This window comes from Scophthalmus maximus, chromosome 15, assembly GCF_022379125.1.
Source record: "Scophthalmus maximus strain ysfricsl-2021 chromosome 15, ASM2237912v1, whole genome shotgun sequence".
Classification (NCBI taxonomy): domain Eukaryota; kingdom Metazoa; phylum Chordata; class Actinopteri; order Pleuronectiformes; family Scophthalmidae; genus Scophthalmus; species Scophthalmus maximus.
This window is the reverse complement of record NC_061529.1, coordinates 12,342,012-12,352,474: the sequence shown is the minus strand read 5'-3', so window position 1 is coordinate 12,352,474 and position 10,463 is coordinate 12,342,012. Positions and strand designations below refer to the sequence as shown.

The 10,463-nt window shown below is 43.9% G+C and overlaps 1 protein-coding gene across 4 annotated transcripts in view; it reads left to right on the top strand.

Annotated features, from left to right (window-relative positions):
* The first annotated feature begins 587 nt into the window (after positions 1-587).
* eml5 (EMAP like 5) overlaps positions 588-10,463 on the top strand; it is a 33,771-nt gene continuing 23,895 nt past the window's right edge. For all 4 annotated transcript variants that reach the window (XR_004785411.2, XM_035611081.2, XM_035611080.2 and 1 more), the window contains exons 1-4: positions 588-1,101; positions 6,070-6,229; positions 8,006-8,104; positions 8,490-8,558. Coding sequence is in view for 3 of the 4 variants with exons in the window: in XM_035611081.2 (XP_035466974.2) it covers positions 905-1,101; positions 6,070-6,229; positions 8,006-8,104; positions 8,490-8,558 (525 nt within the window). In the remaining variant the exon portion in view is untranslated. The remainder of the gene's footprint in view (positions 1,102-6,069; positions 6,230-8,005; positions 8,105-8,489; positions 8,559-10,463) is intronic.

The following is a 10,463-nucleotide window of genomic DNA, read 5'->3' as shown; positions in this document are numbered from 1 at the left end:
TTATGTTTTTTTAAAATCGGATATATTTTAATAATGTTCAATTAATTGGAAAATAATTAGTAATAATTAGTATAATTTATGATTAGTTTTGTGTAAAAACTCAATCTTCCATCTTCCACAAGGTTGCTGTTGGTGTTATCTTGTTTCATGAATGGAGAGAAACATAATGTTTTGCGTGTAAAATAGTAGTTAAGTGAAAATCATATGGGTTCATATAGAAACATAAATAAAACATATTTTAAAATAATAGTAAGAATAATAATAATAATAATAATAATAATAATAATAATGAAAGCAATATATGGACTTAACTTATATTTATATTTTATTTATTATATATGAGTCTATGTGTAAGTTAAAATATTAAAATATTATAAACTAATCATATCAAGCTGTTTATGATTTGAAGTCATCCTTGTATAACTGTACTAGTCTTGACCGGACGAGTTTGTCCACTCCCTCTTTTTTCTTCTCTCCTCGGTTAAATGATCTGATTGGACGACAGCCTTTGTCCGTCATCTTTGTGGGCGGTGCTCGGGGATAAGAGCGCAGCTCCATCTTTGTAGGATTTGACAGGAGCTGTGACCCCGAGCCGAGAAGGACCGCGAGCCCGAAGGAGTGCAGTCAAATTTCTACAATGAGCTCGACATCTTAGAAAGCTGTGTGTGAAGCAGAGAGAAGGGGGGTTTCATTTGATCACACAGCGAGACTGGTAATTCACACGACACGCAGAAAAAAAAATGCCCAATTTCAGCGCTCTCCCTGGACTGGTGGAAACCCGGAGGAACTAATGGGACACACACGGGCGTTTGAATAAATCCTTCTTTTCTTTTTTTTTGGTGAATGCCACTGTACTGGAGAGCCTGCGTGACAGCGACAGAGAGACACACACGGAAGCGCGGACATGGCTGACAGGACTGCTCCCAACTGCCACCTGAGACTGGAGTGGGTGTACGGATACCGGGGACACCAGTGCCGCAACAACCTGTACTACACCGCCGCCAAGGAGATAGTCTACTTCGTCGCCGGCGTGGGAGTTGTGTACAACACGCGCGAGCACAAGCAGAAATTTTACCTGGGACACAACGACGACATAATCAGGTAGTGATATCACACATCCTATAAACAATACACCACGTATGGTTTGTATTCCATCAGCACCTTGGACAGCACCATGACACATACTGTTCCTGTAAGTGCTGTCATTGGAAGTGCTGGTGTCACCTTGCGTGGTGTAATGTCTCCATCGGTTTTAAATGGGGTTCAGTGTCTTGCTCAAGGACACTCCGGCAGGGCAGATGCGTTGGAGCAGATCTCCAGAGTAAAGCCCCCCCACCCTCTTTCTCTCTCACTATGAAACGTTGCTCTGCTGCCACACCTCATGTCATCTCTCCTGGTTCATGTTAGAGTTATTGATCGAATCTGAATCAATCATTATATAATCCATAAAATAGGGAATATAAAATATATGTGGCATTTTTGTTCATTAAATGACTTAATGATTAATTGGTAATCAAACTAGTTGGATTTTCTGTGAAATATCACATCAAAATCAATAATATTTTTCTTCTTTTGGTGGTTGTTGGCAGCCTGCACGTCTCATCTTTCCATGACAACAGGAGCAGTAAAGCGCAGAGCTGAAAAAATGCACTTGACTATAGCTGTCCTCAAAAGAATCCGTGGATTGTAAGAGGAACTCATCACTACACGGCCAGACGAACCCCTTTCTTTGCTCAAACGTAGAAAAGTAACCATAGAGTTGCATCACAAATGTAATGATGATCCTGCCTTTTCAAACTGCTGCCACACAAACAGCAACCCGTGTCCAACGCTCCAGCGCTCGTGTTGACATGTTATGTGTAGGTTGGCCTGGAGATGGCTAGCATTATATTCTGTGTCGGCAGTCAGCTGGGCTCCTGCTCCATTATTAATGGAGACAATAGAGACGCTAACCCTCCGCTGCCCTGTGGCTGGAGGAGTCACTGACTCATTGAACCGTAGTTTGTGATATCTGATGCACAAAAATGCAACATGTATTTGCAAAACTAAGGGATGTGCAAAGGGTAATGTATTGGTAAATGCAATTGCATAATCTGTACATCTTTGTTTGTACAATTGTTTTATTTTTCAAGCTATGCAGATCTCTCATGAACACTTCCTAAGACTTGAGACTGCTATGGCACCACCAGGAGCACTCCTCAGCTGAATCAGTGCTGAATAACTGTTGGACCGCTCTCACGTTGCACTAACTCATGGAATAGATGCAGCCCCCTCAGATAGAAATATGCAATTCAAATCCCTCTCTTTCTGTTTTTTTTTACCCTGATTCTATCTTTTTTTCTGTCTCTTTAGTTTGATGCTCTATCTTGTCTATGAGCTACAGGACACATCCTAAATTGTTGTTTTTCAGCACAAGTTCATTGCTCGCCTCGTTTTGTCGTTTCTTGGTTTTGTTTCACCCTCGCAGCAGATTTCAGATCAGACAACTGGTCTCCCAGTCTGACGGACATGGAGGTGCTGATAGGCAGTTTGTCACACGAATGAATGGCTAACCTGTGCATGACAGGATACACGATAGTCTAGCCACCCTAGCCTTTTTGAGGAATGTACACGGCCAATTGCTAACAACAGAATAGATTGAGGAGAATGTCAATAACCTGTAATTAAAATACTATTTACTGCATTTATTCCAGTCTGAAAAGGCCACTGCTAAGAACCTGCAGGAGTGTGTCCATACTACAAAGCTTAATCTCTATTTCTTTCAGAAATGCTGGCATTCACATGCACATGGATGCATTGAAATAACATGGAAAATAACCTGCATACATAAAAAAACATACCTGTTTATTTTTTCTGCACCAGAGTCTCAGCTGATTCATATTCGTTGTTATGATAGGGAGTGAGAGTTAATGACAGAGTGTCACTGACACAGGAATAAAAGGCTGTCTCATGTTACAACGTCTTGTTAACTTCATGATGGACCACGGCCACAGGTATGGGTTATAGATACAAGTCTGAGGGCAGATCTTGTTTCAGTAAGCTTTGAAAGATGCAGTGAATACATGATTCACCTGGTGCTCGGTGAACTGTGTGCATATTCATGTGCAAGCTAAAGTTTTTTTTTTAAAAAGTGCAAAACTCACAACCATGTTCTGTACAGTCTTTGTAGTGTGCTTTAATATATGGAATATTCAAGTATCTTGGACAAATTGAAGCCTAGTACATGAAACAAATATACTGGTGTATAAAGAGGATGTTTGGGAATGTTTTCAGCTATTTGATTCAGTGGAAGCCTGACATATTTAAAAAGGGGGTGGCTGAGTTGCAGTATAAGTGCAGCTGCTCAAAGTAGCTTGATGCAAAATGGGAAAGCCTTGCATCGCTGTGCTGCAGTCGCTCTTCGAACGCAGCCTCCGAAGGATGCGGCCCATTTGCTTACTTTGCTCCTAACTTTGGTCTCAGTAGACAATCACATTTTACTCTACTGTACTCAATCATTTATGATGATAAACTGCTTCATTTTGTGTCTTACCTTTACACACATTCCCAGGTGCTCTGTGCAGAGTGTCAGTGAGATGCTGGGGTCTGAGGTCTCCATCATCACTGCTAGTAAAGCTACCAGGCCACTCCGTGAAAGGCAGCTTGGTCCCTAAAGAGCAGATCTGTCTTCCCCAATTAGGATCCTCCAGAGTTCAGTACAGTTACTTAGCGCGATGGCATGATTCAGCATAGTTGTCTCTGAGATTGAAAGAAATATCATCTGACAGATATCGGTTATCTTGTGTTGGTGTTATAAATGTTTTATGCAGATGAATGTGTAAACATGTCCTTGATAAACGACTTAACTGGCTGCTTGAATATTTAATCAATTCATTTATTAATTCATTGTTTCAACAAAAGATGTCCGCACTGAAATTGATGTAAAGTTCCAACATGCTCAGGTGCACGTTTTTTCTTTAGGTGAAAAGCCTTTTTCCCTCTATGGCCAGAAACCAGTCCAGGGTCGTTGCCTATGTCGCCCACTTTTCCTCCATCCTCTTTTCTGCCCCACTGACGATCTCATCGAGCACCACTGTACTCGACCACGGCTTTCTTTCATTTTTGCTTTTCTATTTCTTTTAGTTTTAAGCGCCTGGTGTATGGGTGGGTAATTCAGATGGGGTTTGATCAGCAGCCAAGGTAAAACACTTTGTAGAGTCCTAGGAAATATCCCCTTTACTGTATAGACCTTCAGAAATGTGCTAATCCTGTGTTTCCTTTCAATCCACGTAGGCAAAATCAGACAAAGGAAACGACTGCTTGAGAACGTGAATCAAAATTGTCCCCTTGGCTCACATATCACGAGGCAATTCTTTCCCATTTATAACTGTCTCCAGATATGAGTCAAAAAAGATTTGAATAAATTATAATTCACTCAAGATGAAGAGGAGAAAACATTTATGTTGCAGTGGGTAAGAGCATATCGTGTGCCCTTCTACTCCCATAGTCGACCTTCAGCTCCTCCTTTGCCGTATCAAAGCGTCTTCACCATGATTAATCTGCTCTCCGGGCTGTGTATTTGCCTCATATCTAAATGAAAACAGACATGGTAATTGCTGCAGTATTTAGCCAGTTTTGCACTACAGCACTCGGCAGATGGGACATAGTCGCATCACACAGCCGGAGCCTATATCAAACAGGAGAGCCGTGGCAATGCGCTGCCGGCTAAGTCATTAGTGATGGCATTTAGCAAGCTTTTCAGCTGACAGATATGTCAATGCAAACTCACATACAAGTAAGTCTCCAAAAAAAGCATCATTGCCTCCTGCAGTTGGGGATTTGATTCTTCAGCCTTCATGTTTTGCGTCACTCCAGTGTCAAACCAGACAGATTTGCTGTGCTGTACCTGCTTTCGAGCAGTTCTCTCTGCGTTGTCTGTCTGCATTTCAAGGTGTTCCAGTCATTTCTCTTCCTCTGCATGCTATTTTTAGCTGCTTTGATCTGATTATATAATTCATATAAAGTAAGTTGAGAAATTGTGCCAGGTTGGTGAGCAGTTCAACAAAGAATCTGGGGGAGGGGGAGGCAGAGCTGATGGGGGACAACGGGGGGCATTGAGAGAAGGACAAAGATCAGGCCTGTTACATCTCACCCACCTCATCTTTTTTCAGAGATGTTTTCACCAGACAAGATTTTTGGTGTCCTTGGTGACAACTTGTTACAAATGCAAGATGATCTGTGTCACAAGTCGGACAGAAAGATTAGCTCTGAAAACTTGGAGAGGAGTCAAGGTGGAGGAGGGCCACGTTTGTCATGATGAGCTGCTTTGACTCAGCAGGTTGATGCTGACCGACCGAAGCCTCTCTTTCCTGCTGTCTCAATACGCACCGGGATTAGAAATTCTGGAGAGCAGTTGGCAGAACAGGCAGTCTGATTGCAATGGAGGGAGCTCCGTCGCTGCATGAAATATATAGGCCAGTACATGGCAAGAGGAAGAATCACCCGGTGAATCATTCAGGCCTGCCTGGGACGTGACTGGGGTAGTGACAGCTCTGTACAGCAGGCAGTTGCTCAGCTGTGGAGTGGGAATGCTTGTAGGTGGTGGAGCTACGAGTGTGGAGGGCTGGGGGAGGTGGGGGACATTATGTAACAGTGTGACAAACATACGCTGGTGATGCAAGGAACACCCAGATGAAATACAAAAGGTGAAAGGGGCGACGAAAAGTTCAAAGGCTTCTGGTTAAAATGAACAAACTGGAGAAAAATGAAATTCAGATTCACCCATGCTGCTCTTATGTTCCATGAACGCCCTGTAGGCATTCATGAAGTGTGTGCGTGCATGCGTGCACACGTGTGTGTGTTTTAGCATGACTGAGTTAACTGAACCATGTCACCGCGTCAAGCTGCCCCTCTGCTTCCATATTCTGAGCCATCACTGACTTAATGTGTTCATCTCATCCCAGTGGTTTCCTCCTGGGAGGGTGAATCCCTCATCTGCTCTTGGCTCGCACACAAACACACACTCAAAAGTGTGCAAGATGCCAACGCTGACCAGATGTTTTTCTCTCCCCTTCCACTCTCTCTGTACAGTTTAGCTCTGCATCCGGAGCGTGTGTTGGTGGCCACAGGACAGGTGGGCAAGGAGCCCTACATCTGTGTTTGGGATTCCTACACTGTGCAGACTGTGTCCATCCTCAAGGACGTGCACACACACGGCATCGCCTGCCTGGCCTTCGACCTCGAGGGACAGGTACTATCCAGACCCCATTATACAAATTTTTAAAGACTAAAAAGAACTACTGCTTTAGAACCGTGCACAGAAGCTGTGGGCATTTGGCAGCTTCTCAGTTTCTGGACGACACATCTGTGAATATTCCAGCAGTATTAGCTGGACACCTGCACCCAGACATGCTCTGCTTGGGAGGTTATAAAGGAAAGATGAAGCAGATGCAGTGTTTTTACTAATACATCACCTGGCAACACCTGGTGATAGTAAGGTGAGAGAAGCTTTAGCATATGGGAAACCTTAACCTATTCATGTGAAAATAAGCAACACAAATGGCATCCAGTCAGTGGGAGCATACAGCACGAACACATCATTTGTTAATCACCGTGCAGGGCATTCAAGCAACCTCCTTTTTAGCCTTATGGTGTTTTTATGTTTAAGTCCTTTCCCTGCAGACTGGCCGCCAGTTAATGTTTACACACTGCGGCCTCCACCCAATAAAAATCGATACTGCGCGGAACCAGCTCTAGGTTTTTATCATTGCATGTCATCCTCCCGTAGAAGCTCTCAGAGCAGAGTTACATCGCCTGTATTTTGCAGTGAGAGACAGCGAGATGACCCTGTGCTATTTTCCTGCTCGGGTAGAGAGCTTGGGATTTAGATGGAATGTGACAGTGTTTTAAGCCAGAGGAGGCTCCATCGCTTCTCAGTTAAGCGGCTCTATTTACCCTCCATCACTCCCCTCCGTTTATAAGAGGAAGCCAGAGCTGAACGAAGGACAATCCAGTGGAATCCCTGCTGCCGTTACACCATCCACCTATTACAGCAATACAAAAAAATACACTGATGCTTGACACATCTCTTCGAGGTGTTTCAGTAGGAGAAACTAACTGCCACATAATCCTGCGGTTGGGGTTCACATTTAAGATAGTAACACATTTATATGGTGCTTGCGATTATTTCCAGATGAAACTCTCAATATCTGTCAGCAAGTCTAAGAATCTACAGCCGGTGGCTCTGTGAGGCTGTGCTCGTGGCCTGGAGCTAAATGCTAACATCCGATGTTAACACACAGTGACAATTCTAACATGCTGATGTTTAATATCTCTCTTTAATAAAGCCTTGACATTGGGTCATAAACCAACATTTTTACATGATGATGGTAGAGGAATGGCTGCCTGAAATTTCACAGCTATCAATCCAGTTGCTGAGACACTACAGTGGACCGACAGGCAGCCTGAAATCCCCGTGGGCCAAGCTTCAAGCAGGGCTACAAATTACTTGAGTTTGCAAAATATGGATGCACTTTTCAACCCCATCACCCATGGAGTTTCTCTGGATTTCATCACACAGGGCCTTTTTCATTAAAACAGACTCCTGAAATGCGAGTTAAATCAGTGTAAGCGCGTCACCAGAGACTTCCATCTGTAGCCAAATATTGATTCAGCAGGAGATCAAAGAGGGCATCGTCTAACATGCAAAGCAAGCTGCAGAGTGGAGAAGGATTTCCATACGAGCTCTTCTCTTGTTTTTTCTTCTGCTCCACTGCTGCTGCTGCTGCCTACTCACTCAGTCAGCTATAGGAGGCTCCTCCAGCAAAAGTACTCAAATGTGCTCAGTGGAAGTGCCAGGGGCGGGACAACTGTTCTGCTCTGCTCTTTAGCTGTTATTAGCCCCTTTCATCGTTGGAATGCCGTGCTACAGTGGAGGTAGCTAAGTTTGCTTTGCTTGTGATCAGTGCAACAGAGCAGAGTCTGTCTATCTGTGACGCGAGTCTTTTTTTCTTTGCTCTCCTCGCAGTGCCTGGTGTCCGTGGGCTTGGACTCTAAAAACACAATCTGTGTGTGGGACTGGAGGAGAGGGAAGGTTCTGGCAGCAGCTCCTGGTCACACAGACAGGGTAAACACTTTCTTCCTCCCCCTGTCTCCATCACAAGCTCTCTATCGATCGCCTCAATTAGCCATAAACGTTGGATGGGACCGCCTGCCCAAAGGGGACATAAACAAGTTAGGCCTGATTGATTGTGAGCTTTCCGGAGCCCTTCTGAGAGGGTGGACGGCTAATGAAAAGGAATCTTAAAAAGATGAAATACTGGCAGCTGTTGTGTTCCAATTCAGCCCACGCACATTATAATACATCTGCTGCAAACTCGCACACAATCCTGTTTTGACTTCCTTTTGCAACAAAATTGATCATTAGGAGTCTAGACCTCAAGCCTGATGCTCAGGTGTTTGTTGTAACTACAAGCCAGTATTTAATGCACTGCATGTTTCTCTTTCCACAGATATTTGACATATCGTGGGATTTGTACCAGCCGAGCAAACTTGTAAGCTGTGGTGTCAAACATATCAAGGTACAGCTGTTTCCTGGTCATTTTGCATGTGCAGATTTTAGTGCGCTCCCGAGAGCCGACGTTGTTGTACCTCATCAGCATAAATATCTGATGAGATATTAGGATTTTAAGGAAGTTTAAAGAATGTGATGGATCTGTGCCTCCTTTATTCCCTGTCTCCTCTGTTTTATCACCATGACCATATCAAAGCCTTAAGATAGATGTATGCAAATTTGCTTTATTCCAAAACCCATGCTTATTGGGCACTTAACATAATGAGGAGATTCAGTGACTTAGTCTCTTCTCTCAAATTTTTTGTTATCGGCACTGCAGAGAGGGAAATGTTTCTGTTTTTATAGGGGGACAATGACTCTGCTACTCAACTATCCTTTTAGCTCAACTCATTCAGCTTTCAAAAACCATCCACTGTACAAATTGCAGCTGGGCTTGCTTCCCTTCAGGGGCCTATCTCTATCACTTCTTTTTCACAGAAGAGTGGTGTTCATAAATCTTCAATGAGTTCATGCAGGGTTTCTTCGCCAAACCTTCCCAGGGGATATGTAGTAGTGTTACGTGAGTGGCATGGCCATTCGGAAACTACAAGGAGTCAAGAGCCACAGAGGAAGATTATTTTCAAAACATTGGGGGGGGGGGGAAAGAGTGAAAGATGCTCAGATGGGGAATGTGCCCACCGGCGCTATAAGACTAAACATAGCAGCACACATCAAAATGGGTTTGATGCAGTCAGGAGGCTTAGCCTACTGTACGTATTTCCCAGTGGTGTAACATCTCACTGATGACTCCCTCATCTCAATCCAGCTTGACCTGCCTCCTCTTGTAGTAATTCCCCCCTGAACTCTTCCCCCACCGCAGAGGCACAGAAACCCCCTCTGGTCCCAGAACACTCCCCCTGGTCCCTGCTGAATCCTCTGGTCTTTCTCCTCCTCCTCCTCCTCCTCCCCTTCTTTTCCCCTCCGTTCAGTTTTTTTCTGATGCCAAGGCAATCCAGCAATTGTCCCACATAATTCCCCAGCCTTCACTCTGCAGACCATGTGACATCTGCTCCCCGGCCCTGTGCTCGCTCAGCGATTATAGCACAATCCAGGAGATTTAGCCCCAGTAATCCACCCACTACCAGGCTGAGGAAGACACAACCTCTATGATGAGGACCGGGGGGTCGTTGGCTATGTTTTCCTCGTTGCACGCCTCCTCCTAATCATGCAGACATTTGTGTTTTGATTAGTTTGTGACCACTTCAGATCTTCTTCTTCATCACGCACGCACCCACGCACACACACTAACACCTTACAATCATTCACCCACTGTCTGACCAGTTGCTGACCAGAAGCTGTTTAAAGGACTGTACCACCAGATTTGTATGTTTTAGCACAATGGTTCCCACCATTTTTGGACTTGTGATCCCAATCATTAGTTGCGGTCTTTATTTTCTTCAGCCTGAAAAAGTAAGACCATTCAGGCAAAAGATAAACATGAAATATAAACACAAAGGTATATATCCTGTTAATTATCTCAGGATCCCCTCAGGTTTATCTTTTCACAATCACAATTAAAAGAATAGATAAAAGCCCAATAAGTAAACGCAGTTTTGCTTTAGCCTTGAGCATTAACTCAACTATATAAATTGCCCGCCTCAGTCCCTATGATAAAACATTGAATATGTATTGATGTGTTTGCTGATGTCTTTCAGAGGTTAGGGCGTATTTTTTTCTGTTTCCACCAAATGGACTCATACATATGGCTCGATCATCAACTTGTTCAGCCATGGCCTCACTTGCATGTTAACAAAATGAGTATAGGTATTGTGTCATTATGGTTCATCACAGAAGCTATGAATCAGTTTGTGTATTCTGTGTGCGTTTGTGGATCTCAGTGCCACGTGGATTGATGACAGCAGGTTTGAAGAAA